The 17,515-nt window shown below is 41.9% G+C and overlaps 1 protein-coding gene across 17 annotated transcripts in view; it reads right to left on the minus strand.

Annotated features, from left to right (window-relative positions):
* Positions 1 to 17,515, minus strand: part of Apbb2 (amyloid beta precursor protein binding family B member 2) — a 388,124-nt gene that overhangs the window by 152,344 nt on the left and 218,265 nt on the right. For 16 of the 17 annotated variants that reach the window (XM_078021224.1, XM_078021225.1, XM_040292516.2 and 13 more), the window contains one exon: positions 8,735 to 9,553. In XM_078021224.1, the coding sequence (XP_077877350.1) occupies positions 8,735 to 9,553 (819 nt within the window). Of the gene's footprint in view, positions 1 to 8,734; positions 9,554 to 17,515 lie in introns of those variants that run through there. The other variant, XM_078021236.1, reaches the window with a different exon arrangement.

Genomic DNA, 17,515 nt, shown 5'->3' on the forward strand with positions numbered 1-17,515 from the left:
TTATTTCACTGTTTTGCATCCAAGGGTACAAATTAGGAAAACACAATATATACATTGTAAGGGTTGGGGCTGGGGGAGTAGCTCAGCATAGAAAGTGTGCTTACCATACACCCCCACCCTGGCTCTCTTTTACCCCAGCAAAAGAGAGCCAGGGTGGGGGTGGGGGTTGCTAAGTCCCTTTACAGTTATGAAAGCTAACTGGGTATATTAACTGAGTCAGCCTTGAGGCACAAAATTTATGAACCACCCACAGCCTAGCTTTGGAAAAGCTAATGTTTTCCCTCCTCTCACCAGATAACAGATGGAAAACCCTGAGGAGCCTTCTAAAGATGTCTCTGGAAATTTCAAGCATGTTTTGCTTAACAGTTCATGTCACACTTTACAATTCGACCAGAAGGCATGGGGCTGAGAGGAGGATGACTATGATTAAAGGAAGTCCCTAGACTCAAGGCTGTCGCTGCCCTGGCACTGCACTAGTACGCAGCTTTGAGAAGCATGATCACCGTGAGCCTGGTTCATTCTACTGTCAAGAGTTCCACGTGTAGGAGGGCTGAGTCCCTCGCCCTGTGGAGCAGCGGGCCACACGTTCAACACCTTGAGCTGGAGAGGGGAGGACCCATCCAGAAGAGACTCTGGTCTCTGGCCTTTGGTCTGAGGGTTACAAGATTTCTGTATTTACAAGAGAATCCAGAGGTGCCTATTTTTATGTAAAATCTCTCACTTCTAAGCAGTGGCATGAACTTCCAGGCTTTCTGAACAATGCCTATGGGACAAAACGGTTCTGGGTTGCTTTCCACTATAGAGCTTACTAGGTTCTCCAGGGAGCAAGAGGTGTGTGCCATGAGTGGTGGCAGAAGTCTCGCAGTCTGCGAGTGTGTACGAGACAGGAAGGATGTGCGACATGGAACCAGAAACTGGCCATGAGAGGCGAGAGTGCTGAAAGCAGAAAAGGTAGAAAAGACAGGGTTGTCTGTAGACTCCCCAGCGCTGTCCATGTCTGAGCTCTGACGCTTTCCTGGCACCCTGTTGCCTTGGCATTGCCTAAAGTTAGGGTCACACGCTTTCTCTTCATACTTTGCATACCTCCTGTGTGCAAGGCAAGCAACAAATGTTTCCTAAACCGAGATGGGAGCATGGCCATTACTGATATTCCTTTCCGCCACAGTTTGAGTAGGGCTTGTTCCTAACAAACGCATGAAGGGTTTAACCCCTGGTCTTAATAGTTACTAAGCAGGTGGAAATTTAATCTAATTCTAGTGTTTAAATGTGGGGCATCTAGGGAATGGTTAGATATAATAATGTCACTAGGGTGGAGGCCCCCTGATTGAATTCTAGTGGCTTTATAATGAGAGAGAAAATGACCACCCAGGCAGACACTTGTGCTGCCCAAGGACTCTGCCAGCAGGAAGGTCCCTAGACATGCACTTCCTGAATCATGAGCCCAAATAAACCTCTCTTCTTTATAAAGTAGTCTGCCTCAGGTATTTCATTCTTGTAAAGGAAAAGTGGACAAATACAGTATATGTTCTTAAGCTTTGATCAAAAGGAATAACCTTGTTTTCACATGCCAAATTCCTGAACTATCTCACCCTCCAGAGCTGAGCTGTACTGCTAAATGTTAGCTTTGCTGTGTCTTGATTGTGTTTTTCTGCCTTTTCCACTCATAGCACTTTATGCTCTCATGAAACTTTTCCAGGTCTGACTCACAGGTTATCTGCTGTCTTGAGACTGCTAGACTTCTGCTGCCACTCACCTTATCATATAGCCTTTTTGCTCCTTGGAATATCTAGCATACTTCATTATAGAAAGCAACACAAAATTAACTTTAAACATTTACCTGAACACATTTTGTGTCTAGAGTTTTCCAAAACTACCAATGGAACAAATCATTTTCTTCCTTAAGTTCACAGGGTGAGATAAGAAATATCTTGCTACATTTTATCCTCAAGGCACTAAAATCTCATTTAGAAAACACACGATCTACCCCAGAACACAGTGTGCCCCAACTATTTTGGAAATATCTCACATCTGCCTTCTTGAATTCCACCTGTCATACCACGGAACTCTCAGCTGAGCAGACAGACAGGAAGGCTAGTGAATCAATCAGTGCTCGAAAGATTAAAATTAACCTAGCAGGGCAGAACAGCTAAAAACTGGGCCTTTCTTATATTCCGGAATTTTAAAAGAGGAAGATTTATGGTTGAACTACCAAAAGCCATTTGAGATAAAAATGAACCTTCAGAAGAGGTTTCTAGAAGTATAAAAAATACAAACTTATCCAATGCTCTAACACCTTAGGCCAGCTGATGCCAGAAGTAAGAAGTGCTGCCCGTCGTGTTGACATAATTAGGTCTGTGCCTTGGCTTTCGCTCTCATGCACTATTCAGCCTACAAAAGAGCTCCACTCTTCTTGCCTCGAGACTGGAAATCAATTGATTTAAAACATCAAAGAATTCAAACTCTATAGCAACGTGGCTCAACCTGCAATTTCAGGCAAAATGCAAAGGCAACTGAAATCAATTTGGCCCTTTTCCTTGGTACTTGCTCCTCTGACTTACAGACCTATGGACGCCAATGCAGACAACAGTGGTGGAATGAGTTACCGGCCCCAGTTCTTCATCCCTCCCTGGAGCCCAGACTATAAGTAAGAATCGCCCTATCCAAGTGCTCTACCAACTATTTTTACCAGTGGTGCTCACTTTCTCTCTGTCTATAGATATGCAGACACAGCAGACATCAGAGAACACTCAGGGTGACATGATCCAGCTCCATCCATCCGACCAGCAGACAGGTTAACATGTACGAGGCTTCTCACTACGTGTCACACAAAGCGTGAAGAGATGCACACACATATGCACACAATAAAGTTCTAAATCTAAGTGGAAACTTTTAAGGAAGGTAGCAAGCCCTGAGAAGAACTCAACAGCAGGCTTGAGGGTCTAGGCAGGTTTCTAGATGGCTTAAATGCCATCTCCTCTGGTCAGCTGAATTGCTTACCAGCATGGAAAGATCCTCTAAAATATAATTTTCCATTTTCTAGATTCTCAAGATCACCACTACATGCTGAATAGGATCAAGTCTCATGTGTTCAGCCTCTGGGGCCATATGCCTGTCTCAAGACCGTGGTACAACGGAAAATCACTGGACACGGTGTCCAAAGACCAGAGTTCATCCCAGTGTGTTACCCGAGAGTGAGAAAGTACCAAGAACAGGGCCTAGAACTTCAGCATGCCTAATGCAGTAACTGTGGTGACTGAGCCCCAGGACCATTTAAGTTATAAAGCATGCAGCCAATACCAAAATCAGATATTGATTAAGATATAACAACAAATGACCTATTCAATGCATCAGGGATGTTTGGGGATATGTAGATGGCCTTCATTTTTATTCAATTAATCATGACTTAATTATTTAGACTCATCTGCTTCTAGGCACTGACAATACAAAGATGAACCAATCAATGCCCCGAGGATCCAGATAATCTTAACTAAAATATAGGCAAATTGTAATTAAGATAAAATTGAATTTTTATGTCACACCACTGTACTGATAACCATCATTATTAAACTTTTGTTAGAAACTATTCTCTAAAGTAAAGATGCTCTCACTTAACCTTTAATGATAGGTTGATGCCAAATCCTACCACTGCCCACTGCCCCCATATTATAGGCGAGAAGCTACGTGAATTACCCGTGAGCAGCAGAGCTGGGATTTGAATTCAGGAAGTTGAGTCTAGACCCCATGTTCTTAATAAGGCAATGGAGCATTAGGCCTGGAGCATTAGGCCTGGAGCATTAGGCTAACCTTGAAATGTTATTTATTACATAAGATCCATCTTGAGCTGGGGATGTAGCTCAGTGGTAGAGCATATGCTTCATGTGTGCAGAGCCCTGATTCCATCCCCAGCAACCACCACCAAAATCCACCTAGCATCATACTCTGTCTCCAATTTTGTGAAGCTCAAATAAATCCTACTTACACGTTGGCACCACAGACGCCAGTATCCCAGAAGCTTCAAAATGATGCACCTTTCTAAAAGTTTTTATGAAGCAAACATAAAATGGAAAGCAATCAACAGAGAGACCACACCGTCTGACTGACATGTATTTACGGAACCACTGTGCTCACCTGGGGCCACTGAGGAAGCGGGCCTCCGACCCAACCGGAACCTCATTCAGGTTCTCACTTCCAACTATCAACACAATACCACCCTTTAGAGTCAGGATCCAGGCACTCTGACTCCCTAAACAACGGCAGCCCAGTGATGTGATGTTAAGAGGTACTTTTCTTTTCCCTAACAGCCTCTTGTTTTCTCCAAGGACCAACTACACATGAGGAAATGATCAGCAGCACACAGTAGACATGACTGGGGTGGGAGGGTCATGGAAAGCAGGAGCGGGCAATTCAGAAAGAAGGGAAGTAGAAAGTCGTCAGTCTCTAGGTTAGGCAATGCATTTTATTTTATAAATAGCATTCTAACTCAGAAAAGGATACCCCTCAGTATTTATTATAAGTATTTTTAATATTATAAATATTTATTATAAGTATTTTTCTAGTTTCCCAAAGCACAGCACATAATCCAAAGATGATTTTGTCATGATTTAGTCATAAAACACACTCCACTAGATGAATGTTAATGGCAAATAGGAAATATACACTCTTTATACACATACTATGGCACTGTCCACTAGTATCTTTAAAAGACTCTCATTTCTTCTTATCTCTCAATAGCTAACATTTGTGTTTGTTATACAATGTATATACACTATAAAAACCATATAAGAAGCAGGGCACTGTGGCGCACGCCTGTAATCCCAGTGGCCCGGAAGGCTGAGGCAAGGAGGATCACGAGTTCAAAGCCAGCTTCAGCAACAGCAAGGTGCTAAGCAACTCAGTGAGGCCCTGTCTCTAAATAAAATACAAAATAGGGCTGGGGATGTGGCTCAGTAGCCAACTGCCCCAATCAGGTTCAATCCCTGGTACCAAAAAAGAAAAACACCATACAATGAACACTTATTTTCCCATTACTTCAATGTTTAATTCAAACGATTGCGATCATTTCAAACATTAACAGTGTGTCTTACTGGAAAGATGAAATCCAAAGAATTACGAAGGCTGAAAAATCATTTATTTTATTCTGCTTACTCATCTATGTGGTGTTTACTACCTGAAGCTCTGAGCTGTGATACGAAGTGGTTCTATCTCACTAGGGTGACACATCTGGCTCTAGGCTATGTCAAAAGAGAGCTCCCAAAACTATTAATGTTACTATTTCCAGACGCTGCAGCCTGCTGAATCAAATGGGTGCTGAGGTCCCAAAGCAACGGTTCGGAAGGAAAGCACGTCTGGCTTCTAGGATGGTTTCAAGATGCGATCTTCAGGCCCGGTTGACACACTGTTTCGAAGACACCTGATCCAAAACATCTACACTCAGGGACCCAGGAGAGCCGCTACCACCCCGTCACCCTTACTCTAAAAGGCACTGACCTATAAAATAAAAATAGAAAAAGAAAAGCACAAAAACTACTTAATTTTTCTTGCTTAACTTCTTATTATGGAAAAGTTTACCGACAAAAAATTAGAATAGAATCATGAACCCTCAAAAACCCATAACCCAGTTGTAACAACTTGCCAGTTTATGGCCAATCCTATTTCTTTTTTCACCCCTCACCCCAATTATTTTAGGCATTATTACTGGTATTACCATATATAGTCATCCCTTGGGGGATGTCACAGTCATCCATAGGGGACTTCACAGGGAGTTCCAGGACCCCCGTAGAATACGAAAATTCAGGGATACTCAAGTCCCTTATATAAAATGCATAGTATTTGCATGTGACCTATGTACATCCTCCTTTCTACCCGAAATCACTTCTAGATTACTTGTAACATGTAATACATTGTAAATGCTATGTAAGTAACTATACTGTACTGTGTAGAGATAAAAGTCTATCCATGTGCAGTGCAGTTGCAATTGGTAAAGAAAATGTGATAAACATGCTCGTGCAGTGTAGTTGCAATTTTTTCCTCCAAAAATTGTTGATCAACAGTAAGCTGAATCCATAGATGTGAAACCCACAAATAGGGCTAACTATACTATGTTATATACATTAGTTTATTATTTTAGTTTGTACCTCTAAAAGATAAGGACTTTATACTCATAAAATGTTGGTGGGACTGCAAATTGGTAAACCTACCCTGGAAAGCAGTATGAAGATTCCACAAACAAACAAAAAACAGGAAAGGAACCACTAAATGACTCAGCTATCCCACTCCTTGATAGATATCCAAAAGATCTAAAATCAGCCTACTATAGGGATATAGCCACATCAATGTTTATAACAGCAACAGTTCACAATAGCCAAGCTATAGAACCAGCCTAGGTGCCCATGAACAGATGAATTGGTAAAGAAAATATGATATACACACACAATGGAGTTTTATTTAGTCATAAAGAAGAATGAGATTATGGCATTTGCTGGTAAATGGATAGAACTTGAGAATACAATGCTAAGTGAAATAAGCCAGACCCAGAAAGTCAAGAGTTGAGTGTTTTCTCTCATAAGCAGAAGCTAGAACAAAATAAGGGGGAGGAGGAAGTGGTGGGGGGATTCCATGAAAATAGAAAAGAGGTCAGTGCAGTAGAGAGAGAGGAGATTGAAGGGGAGGAAAGAGGGTCAGGAAAGGGAAGGACAGCGGAATGAATCTGACCAAAGTTTCCTGTGTACATATATGAATATACCACAGTGAATTTCACCTTTAAGTATATCCATAATATACCAAGTGGGAAAAAAAACCCCACAAATTAAATAAAAGAAAAATCAGAGTGGGGAAAGGGAACAGGGCAAGGGAGGTGAGGAGGGAAAGGAGAGGTAATAAGGACTGAAGTGGAACACATTATGGTCCATGCTGGTATAATTATCAAAATGAACCCCAATATTATGTATAACTATAACTAATTAAAAAATTATTTCATTAAAAAAAATAGCCCCTCCAAAAAGGGAGCAGTCATCTTTGGGAGAAGGAGGCAACAGCGAGAGGGAGGGGAGGCTTTGCTGTAGTATCTTCCAGTTAATTTAAGATTTAACTGCAAGAGAACACGCTGTGTTTGGAAGCACCGCAGAAAGGCTGCCATGACCAGAGGCAGGCAGAGGGGCCCAGAAAACAGGAGGTGGAGTTTGGATGAAAGATGCCCAAGGAACAGCTTGTGTAGATTCACATACCCGCAGGTGACAATGTCATCAAGTACAGGACATGAATTCTCTATGTGAGTAAAAAGTAATAGAGAGCTGAGGGCTCAATGACATTACAGAACGCAATTATGATTCCCAGGATGTGCAGGGCCAGGCATTTATGGGATGAAACGGACTCACCTATACCTCTCTGCTGCCATATCCAGCCACACGAGGCTGAGAGAATCCATCACTGAAAGCCCCAGGCCTTTAAAGGGCACTTCAAAAACACTTCTTTTTTTTAAAACAAGTTAATGTCTGAACTCTCTCTTTTTCCTTACTGTTATTTATCTGCCTTATAGGTTGGAAAAGTGCTATTTCCTTTCCTGGTGTTCGGTTCTACTTGTTATATCTGTCCAACGTTAACACAGCCTTGAGACCCACCAGGGCAGTTGCTGGGACTCCCTTGTGAATCTTGTTTACACTGAATTTCTATATAACAAAGTGCCCCCACATCTCCCAGCATTCTGATCAGTCGAGTGGGGATCCTGAGAAAATGAGATAAAAGGTAGCTGACTTTTAGGACCTTGTTTATTTCTGTCACAATGCAACTCCTCTGATAAATAAAGATGTTCCACATATAGACCAAAGTACAGGTTGACAGATCTCGATTAGACCCACTAAAATTCTAGACTTCTAAATTCATTTAGAGAGAAATTTAAACATCACTTTTCAATCTCACTTGAAGAGGCTAATCAAATATTCCCCAGTAAAGGTCAAAAGGAAAATGTCTTTAAGGAACAGACTTCTAATATTTTAAACTTTTAACTTTTCATTAGTTTGGGTATAATAAGTTCTGAGAACTTTAAAATAGCTGATCCTCTCTTTTATTTATTTATTTATTTTTTGGTACTGGGGATTGAACTCAGGGGCACTCGACCACTGAGCCACATCCCCAGCCCTATTTTGTATTTTATTTAGAGACAGGGTCTCACTGGGTTGTTAAACATTTCACGGTTGCCGAGGCTGGCTTTGAACTCGAAATCCTCCTGACTCAGCCTCCCGAGACGCTGAGATTATAGGCATGTGCCACCGCACTGGCTCTTGATTCTCTTAATTGGATTATAGCTTGCCTCTAATAACTATATTTCTTATTTTATGTAAAAAGAATCCAAAAATCCTGTATTTCGAGGTGGTATATAGCACTACCTCGCCTAAACTCAGGCAGTATGACTTTTTATATTGATGTTGTTTTATTGCATTTAACCAACAAGACCTATTTCTTTTACAAAAATGCTTCCCAGAGCAAATAACATATGCACAATTCAAAATGAAACTAACCTAAAGTGTGGTTGGGTCTAACAATGCTCTTCATACAAATTGCCCAGTTTTAACCTAATGTTATTATTAATTAATTATTATTAATTAATGTTATTATTAATGTTATCATGTTCTTGTTGGCCTGGAAAAGGGCATTTCCAGTCAGCTTAGAGAATTACTCCATCCATAACTAAAAACACCAACAGGAAGTGCACCTGAGGCCACACCTCTCCCAGGGGTACCTGTTTCATCTGGGGAGCTGGGGGAAGCACTGTCTTGGGACAATGTTGTCCAGCTCGACTCCTCATCGCTTGGCGCCAGGTTCTGGATCCGGTGGAGTGCACAGTCGGTTTTGGCCCCTGTCTTAGGATGATCCTTTTTGGTCTCTGGGCTGGAGGACACTGTGGCTACTTGCCCGTCTTCCGGGCTGGACTGGGGTTTGTTTGGTTTCTGCAGCAGCAAGTCACCATTCCCGATGATGGCAGCAGGGGCCTGGCCTTGGCCTGGCTGGGCTTTCTCTTCCCCGACCCCATGGCAGTTGCCAAGGTTCTGCTCCAGTTCTCGGGCTGAGGTTTCCAGGTCTGCATAGTAATTTAGGAAGCTCTTAGTTCTCCTGGGCTGGGAGGGTAAAATCTCACAGCTGGAGGAATCCTGTGGGTGGGGCTCTTTACCTTCTAACTTCTCAGAAGTTATGTTGATGACTGCAGCGGGGCTGATGTTTTTGTTGGGGTCCTGCTGCCCTTGCTCGGCAGCCTTTCGGAGCTGGTTCTCCCCATTTTTCACCAGCTTGATGTTGGCTGAGCCGTTTCCCAGGAGGGGCTGTGCAGCCGGATCCGAGAGGCCCATTGCCGCCTGGATGTTAGTCAGTGCATATTTTTTCCTGCATTTGGGAGGTGTGCTGTTCTTGGTGTCTGAGTGTTTTATTTCAGCATTCAGCAGTTCATTGTGTGAAGAACGGAGATTAAGGGTGTTTGGTGGTGTGGCTGGGCTGTTCCGATTTGCGACGTCTGTGGTTCCGCTGCTGGCCATAAACACTGCCAAGGTGTCCGCACCTGAGTCACCTGGGGAAAAGGAAAATTGGTCATTAGATGCTGGTGCTGATGGCATGAGTTAGTATGCAGCGTGAGCCGACATTTTTATAAGGAAAATTGAAAGAATCAATGCTTCTGCTGCATAATACACTCTTGCAGAACTGACCCATTTCCCCTCCTTATTTCATAATCAGTTCCTATGTTAAACAGGAGCAAATGAAAGGCTTAATGTGGATACCCAAAAGTCAATTTTTAGAAAAGCTAAGACAGCTGAGGATCTAAGTTTTACTTGGAATAAAAAAAAAAAGCATTTTGAATTCATATAAAAGCATTTCCTTCTGGTGGTTGGTCTTCAGTTTTCATAACCTGAAAATCATCCCCTTTCCAAACATTTATATCACATTTGTATTCTATAGTTCCTTCCAGCCACAAAAACAAAAACTTTGCTCAAAATTCCTCTGGGGCTCCAGTTTTCTTAATGAACCTGAGAGGTCATTGTTCAGTGATGTTCCATACATCCATGTTTAGAAAAAGTGTTCCGAATGTCTGGAAAACCAAACCTCCATTAGAGTTTGCTCAGGTCTTCATGAACATTTTTGACCTGGGCTCGCTGTTTGTGCCCAACAGAAATTTTGAAGAAATGGCTTAATTTCTCAAGAACATAAACACAAGCAGTATTACTACTAAAAATGCAGCCTTGAGCCCTGGACCACAGACAACATGTCACAGAGTCCCCAAAGGCATCTGAATATATTCCACTGAATTAAAATACAGACTCAGCTGTCTACAGTCACCACATGCCCTTGCAGAACTCCTGGCAAGCTATCTGACAGTTGCATTTATCTCAGATATTGTTCGCACCATCAGTGATTTATTCCGTATGTCTCTTGTTAGGGAGAAAGAAAGGTTTTTCAGACTAGAAGAGAACAAAATTCATCAGGAAGAATTCCAAAGGTTTCAAGTTTCTCAGTTTCTGAGCAATGGCTTCCTTCTTATCTGATCCTCTGCCCTCCCCATCAACTTTGGTGATCTCCACACCAGGGGCAGAAGAACCAAAGCACAGCTCCTGACATTCTTGAAATTTTATTCTGACAACTCCCTCTTCCTCCCCCAAGCAAAACAGGGATCTTCACAGAAGAGGAGGACAAGAATTTCTCCCTGTTTGGGAGCTTAGAGTCATCTTTTCATTGTCAAATACTCAAGTTGGGCAATTTAAGAAGAGTCACTCATTCTCGAATCTTCCAGGAAGCTAGGCAATGTCCATGTGCTCTAGGCAATACCCATATCTGCAACAGAATGACCATGTGGCTCATAAGATAGCTAAGGGCTATCACCCAAAGAGGCTAGATTTGAGGCCACATTCTTTAAAATTATAATAAATCCTGCTGACCCAGGAATGACTTCAGCTTCTCGGTCTCATTTATAGGAATAGAGAATGCAGTGTGTTTCTTCCCTTTAAATAATGCTCGGGAAATTGATTTTTTTTTTTAAAAAAATAAGACTGATCACTACTACCATGTTATGAAAAACATGTTCCAATTTATAATTCAATCTCATTCAAGAGTAGTATTTGATATGAGCAAACCCCAGAATGAACTCACATAAACTTTTCCCCAAGATGTATCTACAGCATAGATACAAGGTCCACTCCCTTGAGAATTTAAAGTAACATGAGAAAGTGGAAACCTGCTAGCTTCCTAAAAGGCATAGCAACCAACTTCTGTGAAGCTGTTTTATGATTTTAGGTATTGTATTCTAGCATGTTATTAGGGAGAAAATTTCATTTGTTTGTAACTATAAACATTTTCAGAAAGAATGTCATCAGAATTTCTAGGTGATTTTAATATGTAAGTAGCTTTTATATCCTCTAAGTGACATACCACAACTTTTAGCCATGTTCTCACAAGGCTTTTGGATCCCTCTCAGTGACCAGGTCACTCTCTCCCTTGCTTAAAAATCATGGTGGGTTTGGGAGGGGAAGGCTGGGTTAGAACAGAACCATCCTGCACAGAGTGGATGTGCACACTCAGCTCTGTATTTCCTGTAGATGGTTGATGTGAGGATTGACAGTGAAAAGGCCTGCAGAGAGCTTTGGCACAATGTGGAACAATAAATCTGAGCACCCCTTACTTCTTTGTACCCAAGAGACAGAGCACAGGGTTTCACTACGAAAAAATTAAAATTCCTCAAGAGTTCAGAGGGAGGAGATTTGCATTTCTATTTAAGTGAAATAAAAATCTTATAAAGTTGCTTAAAACCTAATATTTAGCTTTTTTTTCTTTGGAAATCATGGGACCTAAGAAATAAGACCAGATACTTTCAACATACACAAAAAGGAAGTTTTTTAAGACTCTCCATTTCTTTGCTATAAAAATGGAGATAATAACAGTAGCCACCCCTTCCAGAGCTTTGCTGAGGACTAAGAGATGACTTGTCAAGCATTTAACCTAATGGCTGCATATCATAAGAGCTCAAAACACTCTAGAGATTATTACCACTTTACAGTTCCCTCCTTTCCTGCATGCTTTTGTTTCTGTGGAAGACAGACACACAATATTCATAGAAATCAGCTAAGACGGTGGCTGACAGGTGAGAAGAGGAAATGGTCTTCTCTTCTTGGGGTGTAGAAGATCTGAAGGGAAAAGGATAGATTATCACCTGAGGATCCTGTGCCAATCAAGACATGAAAGGAGAGGTGGCACATAGAAGGGAAAGAGCTGGCCAGGGGTTCTGTGAGGTGTGCTCTAGACTTGGGCCTGACTCTGAGGCAGTAGGGTGTAGAATGAATTTGAGGCTATGGTGTATATGTGAGTGTGTGTAAGGCATATTTGTCTTTATGTTGGTATCTTCCACCACCACATTCTCCAAGAAGGAGATGACTGTGGCAGAAAGTCATTAAAGAAGCAATGTAAAGTAAGAGATCAAAACAACAATGGTCATCAGAGAAACAGTGGAATGAGGAAGAAAGAGGTATCACATTCACTGTGATGGTTAATATGAACTATCAATTTGATTGGACGGAGAGATATCTAGGATCCAGAGGCTTCTGGGAAGACTTCTAGATTTGATAAACAAATTCAACAAAGCAGCAGGATACAAGAAGAACATACAAAAAAAAATAATAATAGTTTTCTTTTACTCCAATAATGAGTCCACCAAGAAAGAAATCAAGAAAACTACTTCATTCACTGTAGCCTTAGAAAGTAGCAATAACAACAACTTAGGACTAAATATAACTAAGGAGGTAAAAGACCTCTACAATGAAAATTATAAAACACGGAAGAAGACCTTAGAAGATGAAGACCTACCATGTTCATGGAGAGGCAGAATTAATACAATCACAATGGCCATATCACTAAAAAAAAAAAAAATGCAATTCCCTGAGTCAAGGGTTCAATATTTTCTCTCCTGAGGAAGCTAGAGAGAAGGAAAAAAATTAAAAAGGGGATCTCCCATAAATAAAAGAGAGATCAGTAGAGGCAGGCAACCAAGAGGGAAGGAGGATGGGAGAGAAAAGGGAAGAACTGGGGAATAAAGTTGACCAAATCATGCTATGTACATGTATGAATACTTCACAAGGCATTCCAATTTCATATATAACTATAATATACCAATTAAAAATAAATTAACATGAGCTGGGGTTGTAGCTCAGTGGTAAGAGCGCTTGCCTAGCATGTGTGAGGCCCTGGGTTCAATTCTCAGCACTGCATACAAATAAATAAAATAAAGGTCCATCAATAACTAAAAATATACAAAAGTAAATAAATAAACAGAAGAAAAATCAACAGAGTAAAGGGAATGGGGCGGAGGGGGGTTAGGAAGGTTAAGGGGAAAAGTATTAAAGCCTGAAATATAGCAAATTATGTTATATGCACTTAGGAATGTGATAAAAATGAACCCCACTATTATGTATAACTACAATGCACTAATAAAAACATTTTTTAAAATAACATTCCTTGGGGCTGGGATTGTGGCTCAGTGGTAGAGCGCTTGTCTAGCATGTGCGAGGCCCTGGGTTCGATCCTCAACACCACATAAAAATAAGTAAACAAAATAAAGGTATTGTGTCTAACCAAAAAACAAATATTAAAAAAAATAAATAAATAAAATAACATTTCTTGGTGTATTGATAGGGTGTTTCCAGGCTGGTCATGTGGGACAGCAAACTGAGTCAGGGAGATACCCACCAGAAATGTGGGTGGCACAGTCCAATAAAATGGGGTCCAGGTGGAGCCAAATCCAGAAGGAGGACTCCATGGAAGATGAGAGCTGAATTTCTCTTTAGCAGAGTGTCTATTGCTGACTTCTGCTCCTTTATTTTTCCAAAGCAGCTTCTGACCAGTAACTCTCCAGGGAGGGCTACATGACCGGTGCCCCTTGTTCTAAGACTCCAGCTTGTTGGACTGAGCAGCTACTGGTTCATTTGGTTCTCCAGCTTACAGATGGCCCTTGTGGGACTACTCAGCTTTTGAATGTGCAAGCCAATCTAATAAATCCCCTTTTATAATCATTCATATATATATATGTCTGTATGAATATGTATGTATGAAAAATGTTAATCCTACTGACTCTGTTCCTCTGGAGAACCCTGATTGATAAGTTCACCACTCACAGGGCTGGCTCCATCTCCACATTCCTACTTTCTGGCATTAGAATGGACTCTGCTCTTTATCAAAGGGAAGCAAGACCTAAACATTAAGGTCAGTTGAGAGGTTACTGCTACAGTCCAGCTAAGACAGTGAGGAGAGGACAGTAGCTTTTTTCCAAAAGAATTCCAGCTCTGGTCAATCATCTCCTGACCAGTTTTGGGGTCCAATCTCCTGAGGTCATGGAAAGTGCACCCTGAAGAATCCGCACCTGGGAGTTCCTGTTTATGAGCTGAAGTCAAGGAGGCTGGAATGCGGCATATGGCAGGACAGCAATAACTCCTCACACTAGGCTAATTCTTGTGGGGCACGATGACCCTGTTTAAGGAGAAAAATCAGGCCCCAACTGTACTATCTGCTACATGCTTTGGATGTATGTTCCCTGACATGTCATGAGAGCATATCCTGTTTTGTCACTGGGGAGAATGTTTTCTTAGTACTAGCAAACCAGTTGGTTGTTTTCAATATGTTCTGCCATAGTTAAGACCGAACCTCCCACTGCCCTATAAAAAGTGGGCTGTGTAAGAACAAAGCAGCCTGCAGCTCTGCAGGCTCCCCAGCCAGCTCCCACCCACAAACAAATCGTCCACTTTAAGACTCAGCGTCTTCATGCCTAACTGCAGGACTAAACGCTCAGTAGTAGTTCATTAGCGGCAGACCAGGACACGAAAATGAAGTTTACATTAGCCACCCGGATTTAGAGGCAAAGATGGAAAAGAGTTTGGTGAACTGAGTTACTAGAAGGACATCAGAGACTTCCAACAAATCTGTTTCAGGATAATGGCAGAGGTGGGCAAAGAGTGACCCTTAAGGAGCTTTACTACCACAAAGTTGGGGAGGACAGGATGGTAGCTGGAGAATGATCCAGGGTCACAGGAAAAATTTTTGTTTTTTAACAACGAGCATCTTTGTCGTGTTTTACTGTTCAGAGGCTATAGAAGCAGAAGCCAGGAGAGAGGGGAGAGTGGTCACAAAGGAGGAATCGGCCAATGTGGTAGAATCCAGGTGAGGAGAGAAGGGGACCACAGCAGATGGGAAAGAGTCAGCCCTGCCCAAGAGAAATGACATGAGAAGGGACAGGAGGGAATAAGAATAGGGACAGATGCATAAGTCACTATAGTGACTATAGTGATAAAACTGAGGAAAAGACAAACTGACAGCCTCCCCGGAGGAAGCAGGCTGGGTAGAGGAGTTTAGCAGGGAACCAAGGAGAGGGACCACATTTAGACACAGTCACAGAGGGGGATAGGAGAAGGCTTCAGTTATGCTGCAGAGGAGGAGGCACTCCAGGACCTGGGTAAAGCAGAGAATGAGGGAAGAATGAGACTCAAAGAAGCCAAGAGCTAGGGAAAGAAAAAGGTCAGGGATCAAAAGCCTCAGAAAGGTGGAGGAACAGGCACGGGCAGAAAGTTAGAATTCCTTGGGGAGCTTTAAAAAAAATACAGATGCCCCGGTTCTACTCCTAAGGACACTCCCAAAGATTCTGATTCAACTACCCTGGGACTGGGCCTGTCAGGGTGTTCAATGTTCTTTGGGTGGTTCCACTGTGCCACCCAGGCTGAAGACCAGTGAAGTAAAGGGAGTGAGAGATCTAGAAGAGTCGAATCTTCTACACCTGAGTCCACAATTTCAGAGGCCCATGGACACTATGATCATACCTGTCACCTTCCCTGTCTTCCCAAATGTCCTCAGCATCCCTACCCCCCAGCCAATCCTGCGCTTCTTCTGAGATTCAGGGTAGAGGTGAAGGCTTCTCTTGCCCTCCAGGGCTCCGTGGTCTGCCTAAGCACATTTCTACTACAGCATCACCCACTCTGCTTCACTGTCATTTTTAATTTGATGGAGTCTCCCACCCGCACTGACCTCCATCAGTCAGCACAGCAGTCTAGCGCACAGTAGGCTTAATAAACATTTGTAGGAGAAATCCTTAAATAACATGAAAAAGGCAACTGTTTCATTAACATCTCAAGAAATACTGACCTAACATATCTAAATATAGGGCTGGGGTGGTGGCTCAGGGGTACAGTGCTCACCTAGTATGGGCGAGGCCCTGGGTTCGATCCTCAGCACCACATTAACATAAATAAATAATAAAGGTATTGTGTCCAACTACAACTAAAAAATGAATATTTTAAAAATGATTAAAAATAATATAGATATAATTCTTGAGTTTCTTATCAAATATTGAAAGGGAACTACCACTATGGCCTCAATGGAAAACTCACTTTTCCTTCGTTGAAAAAGCTAGCTAATGATAGCACAAAGAGAAAGGGTGATCAAACATCATCTCAACTTTAACTCCACACAGCATCTGAGTAAGGATTAAAATAAAATCCTGCAATATAATGTCTATGTCAATTTATCTTGCTCCTCGGTCTCGGCACTAGGAATATGACCCAGCTATCCCACTCCTTGGTCTACACCCAAAGGATTTAAAATCAGCATATTGTGGTAACACAGCCACATCAATGTTTATAGCAGCTCAATTCACAATAGCTAAGCTGTGGAGGCAACCTAGATGTCCTTCAATAGGATATGAATGGATAAAGAAACTGTGGTATATATACACAATGGAATATTACTCAGCATTAAAAGAGAATAAAATAATGGCATTTGCAGGTAAATGTATGGAGCTGGAGAATATGCTGAGCACAATAAGTCAATCTCAAAAAACCAAAGGCCGAATGTTCTCTCTGATAAATGGATGCTGATCTATAACGGGAGGGGATGGGGGTGGTGGGCACGGAAGAACTTTGATTGTGCAAGGGCGGTGGTGGGGAAGGAGCATGGGGGTAGGAAGATGGTGGAATGAGATGGACATCAGTACCCCAGGTACATGTATGACTGCGCATATGGCGTGACACTAACTACATTGTGTATAACGAGAGAAATGAAAAGTTATGCTGTAACTGTGTACAATGAATCAAAATGCATTCTGCTGTCATCTATACCTAATTAAAATTAATTAATTAATTAATAATAAAGAAGAAGACTTTTGAGAGCCACAGGTTCATGTCTTGTGACCCTGAGCAGACTGGTGCACTTTTCTGCCAAAAAGACTGTTCACCAGCTGCCATCCTGTCCTGTTGAAGTGTTCCTATTCGGTCTGACGAGCCCTGGGGCCCAACCAAGGCAGTGGTGTGCATCTGCTCTGGGCATCCTACCATCCAGTTCCGGGCCTTCCACGAACCTTTATTGCATCATAATTAGCATCTGCATTGTTAGGAACAATGAGCAGAAGAGAATTAAGTAGAATGGTTATTCATAGCACAATAATTCAACAAAGTATGGAGAAAAATGAGTTCTATGTGGCTATAAAAATGAAAGGACAGCTCTCTTCCCCTTT

Source organism: Ictidomys tridecemlineatus, chromosome 9 (genome assembly GCF_052094955.1).
Source record: "Ictidomys tridecemlineatus isolate mIctTri1 chromosome 9, mIctTri1.hap1, whole genome shotgun sequence".
NCBI classification, from domain to species: Eukaryota; Metazoa; Chordata; class Mammalia; order Rodentia; family Sciuridae; genus Ictidomys; species Ictidomys tridecemlineatus.